This window comes from Chrysemys picta, chromosome 13, assembly GCF_011386835.1.
Source record: "Chrysemys picta bellii isolate R12L10 chromosome 13, ASM1138683v2, whole genome shotgun sequence".
In the NCBI taxonomy this organism is placed as follows: Eukaryota; Metazoa; Chordata; order Testudines; family Emydidae; genus Chrysemys; species Chrysemys picta.
In genome coordinates this window covers 34,626,206-34,650,700 of record NC_088803.1, presented here as the reverse complement: position 1 = coordinate 34,650,700, position 24,495 = coordinate 34,626,206, and the positions used below count along the sequence as shown (strand labels likewise).

General features: G+C 51.4%; 1 protein-coding gene across 7 annotated transcripts in view; it reads right to left on the bottom strand.

Moving 5' to 3' along the window:
- PLCG1 (phospholipase C gamma 1) overlaps positions 1–24,495 on the bottom strand; it is a 97,293-nt gene that overhangs the window by 10,340 nt on the left and 62,458 nt on the right. For 4 of the 7 annotated variants that reach the window (XM_065565859.1, XM_065565860.1, XM_008168111.4 and 1 more), the window contains 20 exons: positions 22,312–22,384; positions 20,802–20,903; positions 19,932–20,050; positions 19,061–19,146; positions 17,718–17,838; positions 15,247–15,415; positions 13,947–14,069; positions 12,924–13,025; positions 11,718–11,905; positions 10,386–10,586; positions 9,764–9,883; positions 8,201–8,381; positions 7,668–7,745; positions 5,246–5,349; positions 4,405–4,501; positions 4,105–4,174; positions 3,418–3,575; positions 2,704–2,800; positions 1,410–1,634; positions 347–495 (listed from right to left, as the gene is read on the bottom strand). In XM_065565859.1, coding sequence (XP_065421931.1) covers positions 347–495; positions 1,410–1,634; positions 2,704–2,800; positions 3,418–3,575; positions 4,105–4,174; positions 4,405–4,501; positions 5,246–5,349; positions 7,668–7,745; positions 8,201–8,381; positions 9,764–9,883; positions 10,386–10,586; positions 11,718–11,905; positions 12,924–13,025; positions 13,947–14,069; positions 15,247–15,415; positions 17,718–17,838; positions 19,061–19,146; positions 19,932–20,050; positions 20,802–20,903; positions 22,312–22,384 — 2,563 coding nt within the window. Of the gene's footprint in view, positions 1–346; positions 496–1,409; positions 1,635–2,703; positions 2,801–3,417; positions 3,576–4,104; positions 4,178–4,404; positions 4,502–5,245; positions 5,350–7,667; positions 7,746–8,200; positions 8,382–9,763; positions 9,884–10,385; positions 10,587–11,717; positions 11,906–12,923; positions 13,026–13,946; positions 14,070–15,246; positions 15,416–17,717; positions 17,839–19,060; positions 19,147–19,931; positions 20,051–20,801; positions 20,904–22,311; positions 22,385–24,495 lie in introns of all 7 variants that reach the window. The other 3 variants (XM_065565858.1, XM_024105070.3, XM_024105071.3) reach the window with 1 other exon arrangement.

Genomic DNA, 24,495 nt, shown 5'->3' with positions numbered 1-24,495 from the left:
ACCATGCGGGTATTAACGGGGCCAGGACAAAGCCTCCCCAATAAAGAGCACGTGACAATCTGAGTGAGAAGATGCCAGAGGCCTAGGGGAGGAACATAATTCTCTATCAGTGTCCCCAGGTAGGATTAAAAGGGCTGATTCCACATGCCTCTCCCATGCAGTCAGCCAGGCCCCTCACCTCCCAGCAAGGGCTCAGACAAACCAAGAACAGGGTTTTTGGCAGATGTCCTCTGCTCCCCCCACACAACAGGGGTGGGGCACTCTGGGGGATCACAGCAGGGACAGCCATTCCTTTCGTAAGGGGAAAGGTAACCAGGTAACGGCAGGGCCGCAGGCCAGTACAAACCTCGATGGAGACCGAGAGCGGCTCCAGCCCGCGCACCGTGCTCTTGTCAAAGGGGTCGAAGAGGTCGTCCCGCATGTTGGCAGGCTGCAACACGTACCCACACTGGCCGCCGGACATGAACAGGGCCTGGTTCATCTGCATGGGCTTGTCTGAGAAAGACAGGCAGGGAGTGATCGCTTCAACACGGGCTGGCAGTCACAATCAGAGAAGTTACAGGAGTGCACGGTTCATTGTCCCAGCACCAGGACTGGCTCTGTCCCTACAGGGCACTGTATGGCATGTCACCCAGCCTAGGACCTCCTCCACCTCTTCCCTTCTACAGCCTGGTACATCACACACAGTTTGTCCCGATGTCCAGTTCCCCTGTTTAACCCCATCCCGTTCCTGCCGGGTATCCTCTACTGTAGCACCCTAGAGCAGTGGTTCCTAACCTGTAGGCCGCAGACCCCTGGGGGTCCACAGATGATGTCTAAGGTTTCTGAAGGGCAGCACCTCCATTTGAAAATTTTTAGGGGCCTACAAAATGAAGAAAGGTTGAGAACCACTGCCCTAGAGGATCCCCCCCACCCCCTAAATACCTATAGGCTTCCACCTCCCCTGCCCGCATTGCGACACAGGCCCTCACTCATTCCATCTCTCCCCATCCATCTGTCCTTGCAGCCCTCTGCATTTCTGTTGCTGTTCCCTATGCAGGGGGTCAGTGTCCCCCCAGTAACATGGGGCCTGGGACCGAGCGCCAGGATCGCATGCTGCGCTAGAGAGTGAGGAATGAAGCCCCTCTGCCTGCAATGGAATGGGCCAGATGGGCTGCAAGCGTAGTCTCACCTACCCCACTCTTCTGCTCAGGTGTCAGCGATCGCAGGGGGCGTCGCGTGCTAGTGACACTGTGTCCTGAAGCGATTGTGGGAGGGGCAAGTGGCTGGGTGGGACTGACCTTCAACATAGGGATCAGGTTGCAACTCCTCAGGGAGGGGGTTTGGCAGGGCACCTTTAACTGGGAGCTCTGTGTGGCACCCAAGCTATGCCCCCCCTCCCCTTCTCCCTCCTGGCAGGCAGCTCTCACCTGGGGTCTGGAAGTTGAGCGCCACCAGCTGGCTGCCACAGATCCACATGGGCAGGGGGTCGTAGTTGGAGGAGTCGAGGCGCTGGCCCTTGGGGTAGATGCGGGAGAGCTGCAGCCGGTTGTACTGCAGGAACTTCTTGCCTTTGATCTTGTTGACATACTTCTCCGCCTTGGTCTCGGGGAAGGACGACATGTCCCTGTAACAGGCCCTTTCTGTGCCAATCTCTGCCAGGAGACACGGAGCGGTCATTCGTCACGCAGGAGCTCCATTGCCCCTGGACAAGGCTGGGGGAGCTGCTCCCACCTCCAAGAGATCACCAGGGTCTGCATTCCCCTTTCCACCTGCAAGCTGACTCCCTGGCACAGGCCTCTTCAGCGTGTGACTAGCAAATACCCTGCAGTTGAATGGGGGGGGAGGGGAGGGAGGAGAGACTGTCCGAATCCAACCCCACCCCCTGCCTAAGCTGGACCACTGCCCCCTCCTCCAGCCCCTGCTCTAGACACTCTCCTGGTCCTCCCCTAGCCCTCCCTTAGCCAATCTGTGGCCACACAGCTCTTCCCTCCACTAACCCTGATCTAGCTCAGAGATGCTTCTGGGCATCTCCAGAGCCCTCCACCTGCTATCCCCCAGGGCAGGGGTTCTCAAACTGAGGGTCGGGACACTCAGGGGGTTATGAGGTTATTACATGGGGGGGGGTTGCAAGCTGTCAACCCCCACCCCAAACCCCGCTTGCCTCCAGCATTTATAATGGTGTTAAATATATTTAAAAGGGTGTTAATTTATTAGGGGGGTCCGAACTCAGAGGCTTGCTGTGTGAAAGGGGTTGTCAGTAAAAAAGTTTGAGACTCACTGCCCCAGGGCGTGTGGGCGCAAGGTGTGGGGGCAGACAGCTGAGACTGCCAGAGCCACCGTTAATTCTGAGGGGAGCTCTGTGTCTCAATATCCCCCTGGTGGCTTTGACAGCTTGGCCTGAATCCCCAGATCCGAACCCACTGTGGTGGCTTTGGTTCTAGGCCAGATCCCGTTGGCAGGTGGCTGAAATCTCTCGAGAACAGCTGGCTGTGGGAGATTTCCACCACCTGGGGCTTGGAATCTTAGGAGCTTGACCTCAACTTATTTCCAATCTGGCCTTGAACCCCAAACCTCTGGTTAAATCGAATGGGGTCTGCGCCCAGCAGCTCAGCCCACCTCTGACAGACAGTCAGGCCAGGTTGTGCTGGGGGCATTTTGGGGGGTTATAATGCACCGGCAGCCTGTCTGCTGTGTACCGGCACTCTGGGGACCTGCACTTACTCTCTTCATCGAAGGGGACGGGCCGGCAGTAGATGACAAGTTCCGATAGCTCCAGGGCGATCTTCTTCCTCCTCTCCATCATCTTCCCTTCGGAGAGCTGCCAGGAGGCAGACACAAAGTCACCAAGGCTTCTGCGCTAGCAGCAGCATTTGCCCAGCTGTGACCTTGGCTACAGAGCGATCACTAATCACCGGATCACTAGTCACCGTGACTGGAGGCTGCTGGACTCTGCACTAGGAAATATCATGGTCCCTGAAAGCCTTTGGGGGCAGAAGGGGGCTTCAAAAGCCCCTGACGTGACTTAGGAGCACAAGTCCTAGTGGCCTTCAGTGGGGCTTGTGCCCTTCAATCACTATGAAAATTCATGACTACCAGCTGCCTCCGTCCTACCTCCACCCCACACTGTAGGGCGCTCCCCGGCCTGCCTCCACCCACCAGAGAACTAGCCATCTACAGAGTGGAGGGGGGAGGTTACAGTCTCCCCTTCCCTCAAGCCCCTCTCTCTCTCCAAGCGAGGAGCGCTTTGGTTATTCAGCTGCTTGTTCCAGCCTCTACCAGGACCTGTCCCTCTTCCCAAGGGCTGGGAGCAGAACTCCCTTTACAAGGCTCAGTGGGAACAGGTGTCTGGGCTTGAGCAGCCAGCTCTAGGAGGACCTGGCGTCCATCCCCAAGGATACTAGGGGCCTGTAGGGCAAGGTGGCTAACCAGACTCACCCTGGCGTCGGCAGTCTGGGCTGCCTCCCGGATCTTCTTCACCCAGTCCAGCAGGTCCTCGTGCGTGTCAGCCGCCACGTCCATGGATGGGCGCGACATGGAGGCCTTGCTGATGGAGAAGACGAAGGTGCGGTTGTTCTTCCCCTCGGGGCGGATGGCTGTGACGGGAGAGGGAGGGAAGGGAAAGATCACAACCGCTCATGCAGCCAAATCCTCTGCGCTCTGGACTGCGATTAGTGAGGGGAGGGGAAGGAACAAGTGCTGGGTGGATTTCCTACGGCCAGGTCCCGAGCTGCACCCAATTCGCTGGCCTCCAGGTTTATGATGACCAGAGACGAGGCGGGGGGGGAATGGAAATGGGCCAGCGACCTAGAGGAGGCTTGGGCTTGATTCCTGGCCTCACTGCCCAGAGCTGGGGGAGCAGGCTCATGGCACCCCTGAGTCCATTGCCGAGCGCTGTTCCTGGGCTCAAAGTGGGAGATTCCCCAAACCCCCAGAGAAGCCATGTACCCCAGGTGTCCAGGGGATGCAGGGCAGGAGAGGAGGTGCGGCATTGGGCTCCAGGAACTGGAGCTGCTGTGGACGGAGAGGGAAACCAGGCCCCTTCATGCCAGGGAGCTCCCAGCAAGACCCACATATGGGTGCGAATGAGAAAGCAGCCGACCCCACTCCCACCCCAGTGCTTACCTATCTGGCAGGATGGCACATCCAGGGTGCCTCCGAGCAGGACTCCCAGGGGGCTGTTCTCGTCTAGCTGCTGCTGGGAACGGATCACAGGTCGGCATGTCAGAACTGACTAGTGCAGCAGCGAGCCCACCCTGCACCCCAGAGCCACACTAGCACCCCAATCCTGAGCATGGGGCACGTGTCCCAACAGCCTGGAGGAAAGCATTCCACTCCGGCTCAGACACGGCCACTCTCCCGCTGACACGCCCTCACCCCACCCCACCTCCACGTCCCTTCCCAGGCACTCGGAAACACGCTCACCTCCCTGTCGGGCTCCTGGCCACCGAGGCTGGCTAGTTCCTCCACGTAGTTGGAAGGAAACCACAACTGTTTTTTGCCCCCATAATCTCCTCTCCACCTGGGACAGACAAAGGTGCAATCCCTGTCAGAACAGTCCCCAGCAGCCCCAGGGAGCTGCCCAGGAACTCCTGGGATCTCAGAAGGACACAACCCTAAGGAGGCTCCACATCGGGAAGGGCCCAGCTCCTGGAGCCACTGTGCGGCCGCAGCAGAATCGGCAGAACCTGTCCCCTCTCACCACACTCCTGTGTGAGCTCTGCTGGCATCGGGCACAGAGGAATGCCCCCGGCCCTCCAAAAGGGTCCCGGCCCCACCGGCTGTGTAACGGCTCCCACGGACTGTATTTTGAATGGCTCATTACAAGCTGACGGGCAGCGGTGGAGTTTACCCCACTGACAGGTGGCCATTTCACAGCGAGGCACTCGTCCACGCTCATGGGTCCGTCCCTCCCAACGCCCTTCCACCACCACATTTATTGTGGCCCCGCAGCTCAATTTCACTCACTACTTCTCCAGCCCCACGTGCCCCTCCAAAGTAGGAAGGGTTTGAGTGCTGGTGCCAGATGGACAGTCCTAGAGACCAGCATCCTTTGCTCATCTACAGAACAAGAACAGGGCGGCAGCAAGGCCTCCTCCTCTCCAGTGGTCTCCATGACCCTGGCAGACCCCTGGCTTCTCCTCTGAGGCTGCTGGCTTTTGGGACCCGTCTGCTAGGATGGGTGCAAGGTCACCAAGCTCATCCTCTGGCATCCACCATCCATGGGGGGCAGACACAGGAAATGGGCAGGGTGGGGGTCGCTCACCAGCCTCCTTCCTGCTTCTCCACGTTCTGGATGATGGCGTTCTTCATGAAGGTTAGCTCATCTTCCCGCTGCGCCTTGTAGTCAAACAGGGCCTTGACGGCACACTGCAAAAACAACAGAGTGCCGCCAGGCATGAGGCTGGGCAGCTGACACCAAGGCCAGCATGAGGCCTCCTTCCTTCAAGAGCTCCTCGTCCACTCGCCATGGCAGGTATGATCACAGGGTAACACAGAACCTATGCACAGCCACTCCACAGGCAGGGCTCGCTCGCCTAAGGGCACCCGCCATTCGGATTGTCCACCAAGAGCCAGGATCTAGCAACCATCCTAGGACAATGTGCAACCCACTGCTGAGAGCGTGTTTCTGGTGCCTAGCTGTGCCTGTCTATAGAGGCTACACATCTATTAGGGAACCTGGGCTCCTTAGCTCAAGCTCTAGCAGCTGTTAGCTCTGGAGGACCCTGGTTCTACCCCTGGTGTGCTGGCCAAGATGGCAGCCATCACACATGCAAGAGCCATTGATTTTCCCTAGCGTGTCTCTTCCTGGTTTGGTGTTGCATTTTGTTTCTCTGTCATTCCTGTGCCTGGCTGCTATAAAGATGAGTAAAGGAAATGTTGCTGCCCCGCCCAGCTTGATGGCGCTATTGGACTAAGCAATGACAGATACGGGTCACAGCTCGGCCTTGGTTTTCTACACGGCTTGTGTGCAATTGGGCACTTAGTCTCCCTGCACAATCAGATCAGGAGACATCACGTGCAAATGGACCTTTACACGGTCAAACAGGCAGTGGCCCATGACGCGCATAAGATGCAGTTTGCACTCAGGCTTTGCAACTGTGTTTTGCAGACGACACACAAATGATACAAACTCGCATGCAGATTTTAGGGGGGAAAAAACCAAAACAGGAACCCAATGTGTGGTTTGTTTCCTTTATCTTACTGCTAGGAACCCCATGAAAAGAAATACAGGAGATTCCACTTATTAGCACCCCCCCTGGGTTGCCCACAAAAAGTTGCCATTATCCGGCAGTTGCTAATGAGCGGAAGGCAGGTGCATGAGGTAGCAGTCAGGGAAGGAAATGCTGGGAGGCGCCTTTCCTGGCTGCAGCCCTGCCTGCTGGTAGGACAGCGGCAGGAAGGGGGGGCACTGGGGAACCGTTAGGCTGCCCTGTACCTCTTCCTGAGCTCTCCAGAGGCTGGGGCTCTGCTAATCCCTGCGCTTCCTTCCCTGCCTGCAGTCCCCTAGCAAGGTGCAGCCTGGAGAGCGCAGAGAGACCATGCAATCCCAGCAACTGGGCTGCAGCCCCCTTCCAGCTACTGCCCTGCCCACAGCCCCTCACCTCCTGTGCAGTCCCTGTGTGCACGCAGGTTTCAAGGGCTGCAGACAGGGAAGGCGCATCCCAGCAATTCCTTCCCTGCCTGCAGCCGGGGCTTTTCTTAAAAACAAACAAACGAAGTTGCTAGTACGCGGCATGCCTGTTGCCAATATTCAAACCCCATTAATAGTGAGGTTCCCAGAAAAATGTTGCCATTAACTGGAAGTTGCTAATATGAACATCCGGATTGTTACGAAGTGGAATCTACAGTACACAAAAACTTCAGAGGACAGCAAGTGGGAGATCACGCCCCTCCAGAAGCTGCCAGCAGGGGGAGTCAGAACAGATCATTTGAACCCAGGCACCCTGTTCTGATCACCAGGAGAAAAGCAGATTCTTCCCTCTCCTGGAAGCTCAACTGGTGGGGACTGAAGTGCCCTCACGGAGATCTCAGAGACATCCCTCTGAAACACAGAGACTGCCAAAAGCACTGCAGTCCCCGGAGCCAGAGCTGCAGCCGGGAGCTATTTGATCACTTTCGCATGAAGGCTGCAGAACAGATGAACAGACCCATGAAATGCCACGGGGAACGCTGAGGGAACCACACTCGGCCGACTTTCTCGGCGATACAGTAACAGACTCGACCTTAGAACAGCACTGAAGCCACCCATGCACACACACTCTAGCGACGGGCTGGGACGAAGCCAGGAAACCCCCCCGCCATCCCTCTGAACTCTCTATGAGAGCAACAGAGGGGCCAGGAACCAGGCGCAGGAACACGGACTCCTGTCTAGGCAGCAGGCATTGGGGGAGGAGGAGAAGGCATTCCTGACAGCAGGGCAGTGGGTCAGGTCCTGCAAAGTGTCCTCACTCAGCCCAGCCACCAGAAACTCCTCTTTTCCCCTCAGCAAAGGTCCGGCCTGTAGCGATGGGGGCAGCCCCAGGGGCAAGCAGAATGGCAGTGGTGGGAGATGGGGGGCAGAACTGGAAGTGAGGGGGAGCCCAAGAACAGAGCTGGATGCTGAGGGTAGCCCAAAAGCCCCAGGGGCAGAGCTGGGCGAGCAGGCCATTAAAATCGACCTGTAAAGACAAACAGCAAGAGAATACCTTGAAGGTTGGCATGGGATTGGCCTCCACATAGAATCCCGGATGGCGTCCTTCATAAAGGGCTCCATAGTCTGGCTCCTACAAAACAAAAGCACATACACTGTCGCTTGGAACCAAGCATTTGCTGCAGGGAGAACTAGCCCCTTTTCTTGCTGCTACTGGGGGAAAGGGCCACAGAAGCTAGAGGTGCAGAAGGGCTCTGGCGTGTAGGAAACAGACCCTGTCTAAACTAGTGTGCTGGCCACCTCTACTGCTGGCCAGAGGGTCTGCGGTGCTGAGCACCCACACACCTCTCTGAAGCCAACGAGAGCTCGGGCTGCACATCAGGCTGTGCATACCCAAGGTCTGGTGGGAGGAGGGATCCCAGGTCCTCCTGCTAATTTGGCTGTGCAGGTACCACACACTCGCTCAACCTCCGTATGGCCAGGGGCAAGCAAATGGCTCCGGACAAGGCCAGCAGAGCCGAGCCCTCGCTCCAGATGGGCTGACTCCTTTCCTCCCCTGACCCGTTAACAGGCCTGCCTCGCGCTCACCGCTGTCCCAATCTTCTCCAGCGTCTCCTCGTTGATGGGGTACCTCAGCTTCATCTTGCGGTAGAGCGGGTGCTTCTCGTAGTAGCTGATCAGATCCACCAGGCTGTCGAACTCGGAGTTGCCCAGGAGCACGGTCTGGCCCTCCTGCAGCACTCGGCAGTGCTTGATCTTCCCTTCCGCCCTGCCAGGCCGAGACGAGCAGAAATGCTGCTTGGCAAACAGCCAGAGAAACCCCCTCCCCAGGCAGCCACTTGGGAGAATGAGACCCTAGCCCAGCCCTGACATCTTCCCTCCATGCCTGGGGCCACCCTGACTACCCAGCAGCACCGCTGAGCAGAGAACACTAGCACCCGGCGATCAGTATTGAGGGAAGAGGTGCCCCCACCCCAGATCACACAGGAATCGCTGTGGAGCCAGATGCCCATCTCCAGAGCCCAACACCCTGAGCTAGGGGAGATCTGAGCGAAGCACTAGGATGGCGCATGCGGCACCAACACAGGTCAGAAGAGGGCGACACAAACTCAGGGATGTGTCTAAAGCTTGCAAGGAAGCCGAGTCACTATGAAACCTCCGATAGTTAAAGCACAATCCCACAGATCCCGAAGGCCGCACCCGTTAATGAGACAACACAGGGAAAAGAGCTGGGGAACCCCCCCGAGCATCCCCAGATGGTGAACATCCCCAGAGCAGGGCAGCTTCGTGAGCCACCCGAGTCTAAACGCTGCACCAGCAGGCATGCTCTTCTTCCCTGCAAGGTCAGGGCTGAGCAGGAATGGCTATTGGGACAGAGGGGGAGGGATCTGAACCTCCCTTGCTTGGTGCTGCAGAATCCAGTGGCCCAACTGTCTGTCTGAACCAGCACAGCCATTAGGGACACAGGGGCCCTGAAAGGCCCCAGAACCAAATACAGCGCTTCATCACAGCAATGCAGGGAGACTAAGGTGCAGATCCTCAAAAGGCAGTTAGGCACCTGTCTCCCACTGAAATCAATGGGAAGTAGCCTTATTTCCAGTCTGAATTTGTCTCGCTTCAACTTCCAGATATTGGATCGTGTTAGACCTTCCTATGCTAGACTGGAGAGCCCATCATTAAATGCTTGCTCCCCAAGTAGGAACTTCAAGACTGTGATCAAGTCACCCCTTAACCTTCCTTGTTAAGCTAAACAGACTGAGCTCCTGGACTGGCTCACTATAAGGCATGTTTTCGAATATCTCGGAGGATCTGCGTGGGCTCAACTTTCGGCAGGGACGCCTCCCTGACCAGACAAACTGCTCCTTTAATGCAAAGTCGCTGGCAATTTAAAGGGGTTTATAGTGTGCTAAGCACGAGCGGCGAGGACTTCCCCCACACCCAGGTACACACCGAGGGAGGGGCGCAAGGCAGGGGCCATGCAGAGGAACTGCGAAGGCTCGTGAGAGCGCAAACGGTGGCTCAAGGTGGAGATTCCCAAGCCAAACCCAAAGCAACACAACCCCCCGAGTGCTGAAGGCCAGGGCATAAACAAAACCTTCCCCATGGGACGGATGGACGGCTGCACGAGCGCTTTCCAGCCCGGGGGCTTACCGGAACGAGATCGCATAGGAGTTGGGCTCACTCCTCTTGCGCACTAGGAAGGCTCCGTCCCGCGACACCCTCATCAGCATGTGCTCGGCCTGGGCCCGGGTGAGGTTGGCGTGGTACCACCTTTGGGTAAAGACATCATGACGTGAGTGCTCGTGTCCCAGACACATCCAGCCGAACCCCAGAACCAATCCAGGGCGAGGTCCCTCTCATGACGCAATGTAACCAAATCCACTGGTGGCGGTTTCTCTGCTCACGGGGGAGCGCGTGACACGGCCAGGAGGCGGAGAAAGGGACAGTATCTGGAGTGATTAAGGCCCATCTCACCCCCTCGGCAGAGACAGGCCGGGGATGAAAGGAGCGCAGACGTAGGACAGATCGGTCCAGTAACCATGGCAAGGGGGAGGCATTGTCCCCGCCCTCTCCCCCCAAATGCCACATGGCTCAGGGTCAGAAGGGCAGGACGGCAGGCTGCGGATACCACGCAGAGCATTGCCTCACACTCCAGCACCAGGAGTGGCACAGCAGGACCACAGTGAAGCGGAGAGCGGCGCACGCTAGGGGATCACCGGGCAGCCACGTGGTTAGGAACTCCCTCCCCTCCCCCGGCCCCGCCCGCGCTTACTCTTTGCTCTCGTGGGCGTTGGTCTGCGGCACAGGCTCAGTCAGCTTCATCTCGAACTCGTTGCACCTCAGAGGCACCTGCTGGTAATGGGTGATGAGGTCGTAGAGGCTGTCGAACACCAGGTTGTCGGTCAGGAAGAACTTGGGGCTGCCAGCGTCCTGCCGGGAATGGATGCGGCAATGCTGCACCTTCCCATTTCGCCTGGATCAGAACAAGGAGAGAGAGAGAGAGAGACGCTTGCCCTTGACTGCCTGCCCCAGCATCCAACTTGAGTGAGGACTCTTGGCAGGCGGGGAGAGAGCCATTCCCTAATGCAAACTGATTGGGCAAGATGCCATCATGTGACTGGCTCAAGCCAATCACTAGCTGGTCATTTCTGTAAGGCCATGGCCCAGCTAAACTGGACACCAGGAGTAAAGAAATCTAGGATGCGTGGCCCCCGTCGGCTCGGGGATTACATTAAACAGGACAAAGGCGTGATCAATGTACACTCACACTAGAGAGGTCAGCAGCATTACATGGCAGAGGAAACCCCACATGCTTAAAGACAAAAGCCGATGGCGAACTACCTGAGTTAGGAAGGATCATCTTCTGGGGCATGTTACTCATAATTGTAATTTATGTATCACACAGGCCAGCGATCTGCCTCGCCATAATTCCTAGTGCAGATCTTTTAGAAAAACATCCAGTTTGATTTAAAAATTGACAGTGATGGAGAATCTACCACCACACTTAGTGAATTGTTCCAGTGGTTAGTTACTCTCACTGTTAAAAACGTACGGCTTATTTCCAGTCTGAATTTGTCTCGCTTCAACTTCCAGATATTGGATCGTGTTAGACCTTCCTGTGCTAGACTGGAGAGCCCATCATTAAATGCTTGCTCCCAAGTAGGAACTTCAAGACTGTGATCAAGTCACCCCTTAACCTTCCTTGTTAAGCTAAACAGATTGAGCTCCTGGAGTCGCTCACTATAAGGCATGTTTTCGAATCCTCTAATAATTCTCAGGGCTCTTCTCTGAACCCTCTCCAATTTATCAACATCCTTCTTGAATTGTGGACACCAGAATGGACACAGTATTCCAGAAGGAGTCGCACCAGTGCCAAATACAGAGTTAAATAACCTCGAGTTCTACTCAGGATTCCCGTTTTTGCATCCCAGGTAGAGAAACTGAGGCCCTGAGAAATCAAGTAACTTGCTTCAGGTTACACTGCACATCAGTGGCAGAGGAGGAATTGAACCCAGGAATCTTGGCACAGAAGTTAGAGGTATTGATAAGGAGTTAATGGATTAAGGCTATTTCAGAGCTGGTGAAAGGGGTTGCAGATCCTTACCAGAAAGAGAGGGTGTAGTCTCCCACGAAGGTTTCACTCTCTCGTACTAGGAAAGACCCATCAGGGGCGCCTGTCTCTATGCAGTACTCCATCAGCAGCCTCTCTGCTATGTGGCGCCCATCACGCCCGGCCCCCAGCTTGCCATGAAACCACTTCTCAGTTGAGTGAAGTTCAGTGCTGTTGCTCACCTGGCAGGGGGCAGAGATACATCTCCCACTTCACTGAGCACCAGCACTTCAGCTGAGCTCCCTGTGGAAGGGGCCTGCTGTTCTCAGAGGCAGAGGGCCTCCAGCTCTGGACCATGAGTGTTTGAATTCCCTTCCCCTTCCCACTAAAATAAAATCCCTTGGGACTCCAGTAATTTACATCCATTACTGTTCAGCATAGAATGTTCCAGGGCCCAGACCATCCCCAGGGTGGCATAAAAGTCATTAACCCCATTGTACAGATAGGGAAATTGAGGCACAGAGGGGTAAAGCAATAGCCTGATTTTCAGACGTGCTGAGCACCTGCAGCTCCTGCTGAAATCAATGCTCAGAACAGCTGCTCAGACAATCAGGCCACATAGCATAGGCAAGGCCCTGAGAAAAAAATCAAGGACTTTTTTTGGGGGGCAGGGGGCCGAGAAGGGGGATGTAATTCCTGGCAGTACCATGGGTAAAGTAGTCAATTTCACAGAACTTGCCCGGCCCCTGAGTCGCCCCTGCACTGCTGCGATTTTTCACACAGCGAGGAGGTGGAAGCGGGCATCTGCACACACCGATCTCTTGCTTGGGGTTGCTCAGAGCACACGGCAGGGCCACGTCGGAGCAACAGTTTCGGCGTGGGAGGGGGCTCCGTGGCTGGGTTTTAGCTGAGGCACAGTAGCCCACACTGCTGCGGCGTGGAACACAGACTATTAGATCGGCATGTGCCGAGGCCTGCCGAGGCCATGGCTGCTCGTGCGCCAAGCAGCGGTAGCACTGGCAACTGTGCCTCTTGTAAAACCAACCGCTGAGTCCTCCCTTGCACAGCTACTCCGACGTGACGCTGCCATGCGCTATGAGCTGCGCCGAGCACGAGGCCGGCGTGTGTGGCTGCCCGCTTCCACTTCCCTGCAGTCAGAAAAGTCACGGTATTGGGCTAATTTCACGACTTCCGGGCAGTCCATGAAATGGAGATTTTCAAGGGGCATAGGCACCCCCTCTTTGAAAGCATCGCCCTCACCTCCTTTGGTTCCTCTTCATCCTCGTTTCCCTGGTGGCCGGTCGTCTCCTCAGAGTAATAGATCTTGCTGCTGGTCAGGACAAAGTAGTGTGGATTCCATTCCTGCAGGGAAAGACAGAAAGATCTGTACAGGGAATTCATCCAAACAGCACCCAGCAGACCTTATACCACCTTTGGATGGATTTTCAGCCCTGTGGTTGGTGGGGCTGGGGGGTAGCGAGGGAAACTGATTGGTGAATTTTAAGGCTCATGTAAGACAATGATCAATGGCACTGATAAAAGGTACATGCCAGCCAAGCTTCCAAGACACCACCAGCTCAACTACACCCTGCTAATTCAACTCAAGAGATACTCTTGAGCAGAGACTTTCAATAGCATCAAAGCGTGGGGTAGCTTGGTGATGCAAACTGATGCTCATGCGGGATCAGACTGAGAACTCTCAGCACACTTTTACGGGATACTGTCAACGGGAAATCTAGTTAAAAAAATAAAAGTTCAGAGTTGATTCAGGTTCCACACTAGACCCGGAGTCACCCAGGCAATTTCTGTTGTTTCACCCTGGCACCTCCCTTCTTTTCAAAACATGCGTGAGAAAGATCCATGCAAAAAACAAGGGAAATTGACCGGAGAAAACACCGTCAAAAGCACACAGTAAAACTGAAACAACAGAAGTGCTCAGACCCATAAGAATCAGACTGTTTAGTCAGGTGCCTGAATATGGATTTAGACGTACCCAAGTCTGTAAACTCTGGACTTATTTATAACTTACTGCAATAATGGAACCTGGTCTATTAAACAAGGCACATTCGGTGTCACATAATCAGAGGAGTGAGAAAACCCCTAAGTAATTTACACTATCTCCCTTCCCAGGCAGGATGGCTCTCTACCATGCACATGCTAATGATTTTCCCAGCAGCGTTATTGTTAGTTTACAAGATCAAATTGGCTTAATAATCCCCAGGAAACGATCTCTAGGTAACCTGAAGGAAGTGGATGAGGTGGCAGCCGCAGAAAGAAACATACGTGATTGATGGGATCTTCCAGGTAGAGGATCCCGTTCTTTATGGAGTTGCTGATATCATTCTCCGAATACATTACAGACGTCGGCAACTCTTCATAAGCACTGCCCTCCGCCAGCTTCTTGTGCTGCAGAATGAGACACTCGGATCAAATACCCTAAAGGAAGCAGCGGTCCCAGAAGAGACCATATTCACCTGTTATGCTCCGATCTGAGCAACCTTAACGTTCTTCAGCTCTATTACAAGGGGTTCCCCCTAGATCATAATTATGGATAAAAGATCCCCCTCCACGCTGCAGAGAAGGGTCAAGAAATTCAGTGATGCCAAAAACCCCACTGTGCACTTTGTACTGCGGTGGTAGCTAGGAGATTCAGTCATAGACCAGTACTCCACTGTGCTAGGGGGCTCCACAAACACATAGCAAAACCAGGTCTTGTCCTTAAGTGCTTCCAATCTATGTCCCTACCAGATGCATGGTGGCTCTTGGAAGAATCCTTCAGAATTTGTAATCGAGATTATGTGACAGTACCATCTTGGCCAACATGCCAGGGATTGAACCAGGGACCCTCCAGCCGTTAAAACATGAGCTGGCCACAGCTGGTTCTAAAGCTCCGTAGATTCCTCTGTGGCTTAGCGCTGCAGGAGATCCGTAACACACACTCGCCAGTGGGTTAGAATTAAACCAATGTGGTTCTAAAGAAATGACTCCAAAAAACTAATCGAAGGAGATTCTGTCTGCGGGTTGCTTGAATTTCAGAGCATAGGATATTTAAAAACAACAATCTATACATTTCCCAGGTGGCCACCAGGGGGCAATAAGACAGAGGAGTTAGAGGCTCTCCCCAGTTCTGTTTAGTTTTCAGCTCCATGCCCCCTCCCAACCTTAGAGCATCCTGCATTTCCAGCAGAATAGAAAGTATTCTCTGCCAGTGCAAGGTGCCATGGTAACCAGACGGTGCTGGAGTAGACAGTGAAGCAGATCAAGGAGACCCACAGTACAAATATCAGATCATTGGCGACATGGGGGGAAAAAACCTAAAGATGGATCCTAAATCCAAAGCACCCTGAACTTTGGGGAAATTAGTATGTGGATCCAGATCGGATCTTCTCTGGCTCCTCTAGGAAAAACCAACCTAATTCAACCTTCTTGGGAAATGGGCCCAAATAAAATCAACATGCACTGTCCCTTTAAGGTTCAAATCACTGATGAGCCCTTCCAATGCCTAGGTGAACATTCCTTTCATCCCAACTCCACTCCCTACTTTCCTTTGCAGTAGAGACACCAGCTACAAAGGAAATTTTACCTTAATGAGAATCTTCCTCTTCAGCTGGTTCGGGGAGGGGAGCCCGTCAGCAGATATATCCACCGGCTTGGTCAAAAGCATGTCCCCAAAAACCTTCTTAAAATTCTGAGCCATGTTCCTCTGCTGAGCAATACTGCAATGATCTTCAATGGACAGGATGACAGGATATCTGGTAGGTGAAGAAGCAGGAGGGAATAAAGGGGTTAAATAACAGAGTGGTGATTGGGGGAAGGTCAACATTTCTGTAACTGCATGAATTAACTACTAGCACCAACTTGCAGGAATTTACCAGTTGCCGACTAGACAACTCTACAAGTTACTCTCCACAGAGTCTGGTTTCAGCTTCTTTGCATCCCCTGGACATTCTAGATTTCACTCTCATCCCCACCAAGATGAACACAAGTTTCTGCCCAATGGCTCAGTAGAGTCCATCTGTACATTCCAATTCAGGACTGGGCTGAGAGGGGGATCAGAGACACCTATCAAAAAACTGCAGGGTGCTTCCCAGTTTAATTTAACCTAACAAAAATTTGCCTCCCCACTAACTCACAGAAGGACAAGGACTTCCATGTAGGAACCAAACAGACTACAAATATGGCACATGTACTTATAATACACAACACAAAACAGGCACTTTGGTGCCTCCTGCTGATCATGGCCCTCTTGTGGAGAAACAATCACATCTGTGCCATTGGTAGGGCAGGAGCCCATGGTCAGAGGTTGTCCCCTCGTTGCTGGACCAGTTTAGCAAGAAGAACTTCAGTATCTGATCATCTGTGTACCGTCCATGTGTGCATAAGGGTCACACAAAAACCATCATGGACCAAAGTTGTACATGAGTACAAAGAGGAAAATAAGCCCTTGGCTGCAATATCAAAGGACACTAACTAAGGCTATAAGCATCACTTGTCCCAGAAAATCCCAGGCTACCAGAGAAATTACATTTAGTAATTTAGTTAGACACATTCGCCAGCAGGGATCCTAGTTTTCAGTGATTAAAAAAAAAAAAAAATTCTCCAATGAAAAACCATAAAAACCCGCATTTTCCCACGATTAAAATACAACACTAAACTTTAGTTTCCTTAGCCACAATATACATAGGTATCAATTGAACACAACATTTTATTGATATGTTTACAACTTTTAAGCAAGTTCAAAGCCTACCAGTGCCATCAATCATTATAATAAAATACAATTAATAGAATGATCCAGAGACAGTGCATTGTTTCTTTACTGTTATTGGGGGCACTGCTCTTTCAGCATCTTGTTTTCGTTTCTTTTCATTCAGTTTATGTTTAGTGCTTTCCAGGTGTTCTACAACTGTCTGCCTTCTAATGTGATCTACAGCCTTGCTGCATGCAGTGCAGACCAGCACATTACCATCAACATGAAAGTTGTCCTTGCCAAACTCAGTGACATGGTCTTTAGGGGGAACTTTTAAAGTTTTCGGCTTCTTTTCTTAACTTTAATTACTCATGTCTGGAGGCCAAGTGAAATTTGAGATGCATTAAAACATGAACCCTTATGCACCATTGAGTAGCCTCTATATGCAGGGAGCAGTTTATTGGAGTAGGTTTAGCTATGTAAATTTAAAGCACATTGAAAAAGCAACCACAACAGGGGAGGTCGTGCACATTGAATAAGTGACACTGGTACTCTCAGTAACATTTAGTTACTAGTTAACATATGTTTTTACTTTTTCACAAAATGTAAAAACTGAAGATTCTCTGTAAAAATGCAAATTCTGTGCTTTTCCATGGCAAATGGATTTCTAGGAGCCCTGTTTATCAGCAAGGACACAAGTCAGATTTATCAAGTAGAGTCACCAAGTTCAAACCTAGAGAGAAGTTAGGCCCTACATTTTCAGAAGTGTTACTAATTCTGGGTGCCCAGCTGATACTCCTCCACCCCTGCACTACCAGATTTAGAGTTTGCCAAGCACTTACAAATCCTATGGACTTCAGCCAGAGCTGGGAGCTCACAGCTCCTCTGAGTATCTGGACCGAAAGTGTCTCCAGTTGGGCACCCAAAATTAATGGACATTTGAAAATTCAGGCATAAATACCATGCTCAGCATCACAAAGTGAGCCCATGGGAGAGCCAGGGACAGAACTCCCAAGACCTTGACCAAATGAGGACATTCTTTACTGGTGAAATCACCCCTGTGCAGAGGGGGCAACAGTGCTTAATTTGTGCCACGGCTTGGCAGTTCATAGCCCCGGCACCTCTGGGCTTGGCACATCAGTTATGAAAGTAAAAAAATTGCTTGAGCCCCTGTACCTAACAAATTAAACACTGAGGGGAGGTGCGGGGCTGGGGGCAAGCAAAAGGCCTGCATGTGCCACTTCACGCCCACTTAAACCCTGCATGGAGGCTTCGGGTGTGTCCTTTGCACAAACATGAGTTTCACTCTAGCTGAATTAGAATCAGACCCAGGAGGATTCTGCCTTTTGCACACCTGTTCTACTTACTCAGAGGTCATGAAGGCATGTTCCTTGATGGTCATCAAGACGTCAGAGAATTTGATTTTGGTGGTTAAGGTGTGTCCATGGTAAATCACAGGCATCCCATCGGGGCCGTCCCAGCAATCCACTAAAACAGAACCCAATGGGAAACTTAATCAAACCCAGTGATGCAAACAGGACGTCAGCGCAAAATGGGTCAAACCAAGCTAGCTCTGCAGGGGAATCCATATTGGATGGGAAAAGGAGAGAGGTGAAAATCAAGGATCTTTCTGAGAAAACAATGACTTTAACAAGTACCAGATGGTCCAACAAACAAAATCTCCTGAACCCTTTCAGTGTGAGCCCACATGCAACCATAGCATTATGCTGGGCATTGCAAGAGTGTCAAAATGCAGCATGACAGGACAATAACAGTGCTAACAGCACTTCAGTGGCACCTTCTATCTACTTCCATGGACTGAATCTCATAACAACCAAGAAAGTGAATCTCTTCATCTTACAGATGGGGAAACTGAGGCATGGATCCATGATGTGACTCACACAGCCAGTCAGCGTCAGAGGGAGATTAGCCTTCAGGTCACCTGACGGAGCTGGTTGAAATTTTTTGACTGAAGATCTTTGAGTTAAAAAATGGTTTGGTTGAAATCAAAATATATTCCACAAAAACAGTGTAATTTTCACTAAATGTTCGATTTGCTGACAAACAGGATCCTCACTGAAAACGGTTTCATTTAGAAAAAAAATTTCAATAAAAAAAAAGGCGAAATTTTCTGTGAAAAATTCCAAAAGAAACAGCTTCATTAACATTTGTTGTGGAAATACAATTGGATTTTTTTAAATGAACACTGCCTTCAGGTTCCCACTCCCCTGCTCTAACCACTGCAGCAGGCTGCCTCCTGGAATGCAGCATAAGCATGTGAAGAGCTGACAGGCCAGACTGGTAAAAGTAGGGAAGTGCCTAACTCCCACTGGTTGCCAAAGGGAGTTAGGAACCTACATGCCTTTAAAAATCTGCCCCAGAGTGTCAGGCTGTGGTGTTGTGGCATTAGGACGAGGTTCAAGTGGGTGGTAGTTCTATCGCCACCATTGCTATTTGGTCCCAGGAAAGAGAGGGGTGGGCTGTGACCCGCAGGCCAGGCACGGCACGGTGCAGGATGGAAAGATGGGGCCGTGCCCGCCCAAAATGGCCCACGGGCCAGCCTCCAGGGCACACTCTTTCTAAAGGCACTGGCTCGCTCACCACACAGCAGGCCCCACTCAACAAAAGGAACCAAGAGCCTCAGATGAGGGCAGCACAAAATTCACGGCCATCGCTGAAGAAAAGGAGCCAGCCCCTGCTAGGTACTCACACTCAATGCAGCGGCATCCCATGCGCAGACAGCGCGCGTAGGCTTCCAAGGAGGACTCGCTGGAGAACTGATCCCCCGTCAGGTACCTTCCACGCAAAAGAAACACGCCATCAAAAAAAAGTAATTCGCTGCGGAAGGGAACACGGAGAGCTCTGCACGGGACATCACAGGAGCAAGGACTGGTGCAAGCCACAACCTGGCTTCGTGCTGCTAGAATATGACAGACACACGGTCCTCCTCTTCTACCCATCCTGTCTCTCGTGCTACCCACAGGAATGGTTCAGATCAACCCACCCTCAGCCCTGCTGGGTTGCAAACTCAATCTGCAGAGCTGTGCCCTTTCCTGCTGATGGCACCTGTGACTGTGGATAGACAGGGAAGCAAACCCAAGCTGCCGTCCACTCCGTGAGACGCACAAAGCGCCATCAGCATTTGCCAACTGGAGGATGTTCCATTTCTATGGTTCTAAGAGGGTTTTCCACACAGCAGCAATTCAAGCAGTCAATCTCATCCTTCCAGGCTTTTTCTTATGACCCTCCGGAGAGGCGGGGGAGGTCGATAATGCTGATGGTAAATAAAGCAATAGGACGACAGCCCAGGCTCTCAGACTGCAGCCAGCACAGAGGTGCTCCTGACCATGCACAGAATGAAACACCGCCAGAAGCCAGCAGTGGGGAGGCTTGGAGTACTGGGGAGGTGTCTCTGACGAACAGGGCCACAGACTGAAACCTGGGGAAACCTGGACCTGGGAAATCATCATGCCGCTGGAGTTGGCACAAAAGGGAGAATTTGAGTACTGCGTAATGGCGCAGGAGGCCTGCGAGGACGGACGCACGAGGGCTGGGGAGAGACACCTCTCCTCTGTCCTTACGTGTTATGCGAGGAGGAGATCCAGTAATGGGAGAGGGGATTGTTCATGTTCTCCGCGCACACCGCGTCCAGCTGCGAGTTCCAGATGCTGTTCTCTTTGGAGAAGAGGAAGGCAAGTATCTGCCCAAGAAGAAACGAAAAGGCGTCAAGGACAATTAAGGGTTTTACTTCGTGGGTTGTAATTGACGCAGAGGCAGATGCAAACCAGATCATCCTCACTACACGCAGTCACAAGGGCCGGGACAGTTCCTAATGCAGTGCGGGCTGTACCTGGCCCCAGTGAAGTCAATGGCAGTCTGCTCATTGACTCCAGTGACAGCAAACTGATAAAGGGCCTGCTCCAACCCCAGTGAAGTCAACGGGCAGACGGGGATGGGAGCTGGTTGTTTAAGGTCTCAATGCTGCGGGACTTTAAACATATTTACACACAGCCAGGGACATGAACCCTTATTTAATCTCTGTCAACGAATAGACTATATTACGTGGCAAGATTATTATTAATAATCACCAAATAATTCAATTAAACAAATAATTCTCTAGCCCAAGGGGTCTTCCTAACCTTGCAAGATCAGCACAACCAGACAGAGCCCCATGGAGCATTCTGGTGGGGAGCTCAAATGCCCAATGTTTGGTCCCAATCACAGGGAACTGGGACATTTAAATTCTCTCGTGCGGTAACAATCGAGTGCTAGCTATTCATCGGGATGATCACATGCAGCAATGCTATGCAAGAGAGACTTGGACCCCTCAAGCAGCATTACACATGGCAGAGGTAAGGGCACACTTCCTATAAAGAACACTAGATCAACTGACTATTCTGAGTCCTCCCTCAACCCCATTTTTTATACTAATAGCTTCCTCAGAGCCTCACCTCATCCAGAGAGAAATAAGGCTCTTCAATCTCTCTCAGGGGGTCTCTCAGAAAGTTAAACATGAACTCCTGAACCTGGAGGATGTCTGTAGCCCAGAGTTCCTGCAAACGTAGAGAGGGGAAAGGAAGAGTTTTGCTTTGTGTGAAATGAACATTTTCAGAAGCTTCCATTTAAAAACCACATTGAGTTCATTTAATTTGCTGATTTAAATTAAAAAGGGGTCTCAAAGGAAAAGGATCCAGGACTGGGAATTTAATTGTTAGTACGAATCAAGTAAACTAACAGTAAACCAACAGTGAACTCAACCAAAGAAACCCTCCCCGTTGTTAATTAGATCTTATGATTTTTAGGATTTCAGATATATTTCTCTCTGCTCATGCTGTCCTCTGCTACCGAAAAATGCTCCTCACCCAGCTACACCTCCCTCCACACCCTGGGTCTAAGGCAACAGAAGCCAACCTGGTTCCTTTTTGTCAATTTCTCTCCCGGCACATCAGCATCTTTCATTAGGTCAGCCAGGGAGATCAGGTTAGTTAACTGCTGGCTGCAAAGTGGCAGCCAGAGAGGCACACGCGGGTCACTGCAAGGCGGGAGCTCCATGCTATGAAATATTAAGTATTCTCACTGTAGTTACAACCCATATCAACAATGAGGGCACATGGTTACTGCGGTCAGCTAGGTTCTCCAGTGCGTACTCTAACTCACAGAGCCCCTGAGCATGAAGTTTAATTTGCACGATTGCATTAATGAGGGCAATAGTACAGTGGTGGGTGCCATTTATGAACCTAGATGGAGAGAGGTTGCACAGTCTGCAAAATACACAGCACATGTGTTAGCTTACTGCTTTAGAAGATGCACTTTCAAAAGAAAAGTCAGCGATAAAATCAATCAATTGCCTGTCAGACTCTGCTGGCAGTCACACCACTCTCCTGAGCGGACAGGCAGAGACAAGCAGCGCTTCTGCTACCTTAACCCTTTTGACTGATCTAAAAGCCTAGACCAAACCCTCTTCATAGAATATCAGGGTTGGTAGGGACCTCAGGAGGTCATCTAGTCCAACCCCCTGCTCAAAGCAGGACCAATCCCCAAACAGATTTTTGCCCCAGATCCCTAAATGGCCCCCTCAGGGATTGAACTCACAACCCCGGGTTTAGCAGGCCAATGCTCAAACCTCTGAGCTATCCCCCCCCATCTCCTTCATGGAACCTACATGCGCCCCAAGTATTTGACTAGGATCTCCCCACACTACTTTCTCCTGCTCCCAGACCCGGATGGCTGGATGAGATGCCTTCATAAGATGGTCAATGCTCTTCCTTAACCAGCCCGCTGTTCCTGACAGGAAGTGTTGTGCTCCCAGGACTGCCTCCGGGGCAGAGCATGCCGTTACCCAAGCACCCAGCACCGCCAGATCAGAGTCACCCTTTGGACACTAGCTCCCTACAGATGGCCCGTATCAGAGGATAGCGGAGTCCCCTTCCTCCACTCTCGCTTGCCCTTTGGGGAGCTCACCATCTGATACTCCAGCAAGAACTTCTGGAACTCCAGCAGGGACACTTTGGAGTGCTCAAGTCTCTCTGCACACCTGGGGGAAGGACACAGAGAGAATCTACAATCAGTGATCTCATCGTTTCGCTGAATGGTCTCTGGGATCCATCGGAGATGTGAAGCCATTACAGATCAGGATGGCACATGCAAGTAACACACAACATCCCTCAGAGAGCAACACAGCAACCCCCACCACCACCCTAGCACCAAGAAAAGAGAGAGACACTTTTGGTGGTGCACACACAAAAGAATCATGTCAGGGAGCAAAGAGAGAAGTGCTCCTCTCGCCAGCCTCAGCCACCTGCTCCTGGACATTGCATTTGCCTGGGGCACCATGTTACAAGCAATACAGCACCAAGAGAGGCAGGCCAGAGAAGAGCAGCAAAATTAATCAGGGAGCTAGCGGGCTTGACTTGTAAGAAAAGATTAAAAGAGCACAGCTAAGGGATAACTAAGGACAAGGCGTGGTAACAGCCTACAAACAGATGAAGGATATAAACATCAAGGAGGGAGAGGAACTATTAGCAAGGCGGGGGGTAGAACGAGGGGTGATGTGATGAAGTCAAGAAAAACGTTGGCTGACTATCAAGAATGTCCTCTGAGTGAAACATACTAGAGGCATCAGGACAGTGCATAGGACTTGCAGAACTAGGCTAGACAAGACACTAGAAATCCTGCACTGTCTTCTAGGACAGGGATTAGCTGAGCTGGTAGGTTTTTCCATCTCCAGCTTCCACAATTGCATTGAACTTCTGATTAGCCATAGCACAGATGCACATGGGCGAGTGAGGGCATGGTTTGCCAATGTACCTCCAGCACCATCTGGCTGGGATGACCTCTAGGGGTCAGAGGGGTGTTATTTACCAACGGCTAAGCCCCTTCGTTTTCAGTTTAAACCGTTTTTTACCAAAAAATTCCTGAGTTTTACAAAAAGTATTATTCATTTTTTTCTGATTTTCACCCTAATTTTGTATCATTCAAATATAAATAAAATAACATGTTTTATTAGGAAAATACAATACATCACATGAGCTATATGTATTACAATAATACATTAGTCTGTGTGTATATGCAAAGCTGCCTGTTGAAGTAAGGCTATGTATTAGTCTAGAAGATACACACAATAGACAAACAGGCAGGCATGCAAGCTCTGAAGTGTGTGCACATCTGAATGTACCGATGAATCTCATGCCCACCATGTACACATTTCAAACTGTTAGCAGATAATGGTTTAAAGATTTGACACACTAAAATGGGAAGAAAACCAAAATCTGTCTCAGACTACGTTTCAAAACACAAGGAAGTATTCAAAAGTTTTAAAAAAAACAAAACAAAACAAAAAACAGGAGAAAAGGATGAAGTTGAGTGTATGTGTTGCAAATGGTGTGTCCCAATTATTAAATGTAAATATTTATAGGCTAATAGTTCTAAGTCTACAACAGCAAACTGTTCATTCAAAGGAAAAGTTTTATTTGGGGATTACAGATCTATTGTTTTCTTAAAACACAATGCCACTTTGGAGTTTGAGTTCTGTTATAGTTCTGCAGCAAACCTCATTGAATTCCACTCATCAAAGCATTCAGCTACTGAATACTTTTTCCCCGTCCTTCCGTCCACCAAAATAAACCCCGATATTTACCCAGAAAAATGAATAGTTTTTTGCACTGATTTTCACCTGTTTTTGTTGTTGTGGTTATAAACACTGACAAATTCTTGGAAAAAATTAAATAAAATAAAAACTGAAAACGAAGGGCCTTACCAATGGCCCACACAGTCCTTGGCTTCTCTGATGAGACTGTTGACATTGCAGGTGCAATTAGCATCAACTGTGGGGACAGCTTCTGAGATGTGGGCAGCTGTCCTCTAGAAACTGGATCAAGACCAAACTTAGTTCACACAGACCAAACAAACAGCCATCAGATGGCGCAACTTCTGGTCGCTACTGACCAGGGCTGGATTGTGTCTGGTGAGCTAGAGGCTCCAATACTAACCTCCTGAGCCCTGCGATTCTACAACAGAGATGCTGGTTTAGGACATGCGTAAGCACGAGCAGAATCTTCTCTGACAAGCAAGGTGCGCACAGGACGGCTCATGCTCCCACACAGCTGCCAACACCCACGTGCAATGAAAGTGTAAGGAAATAGCCTT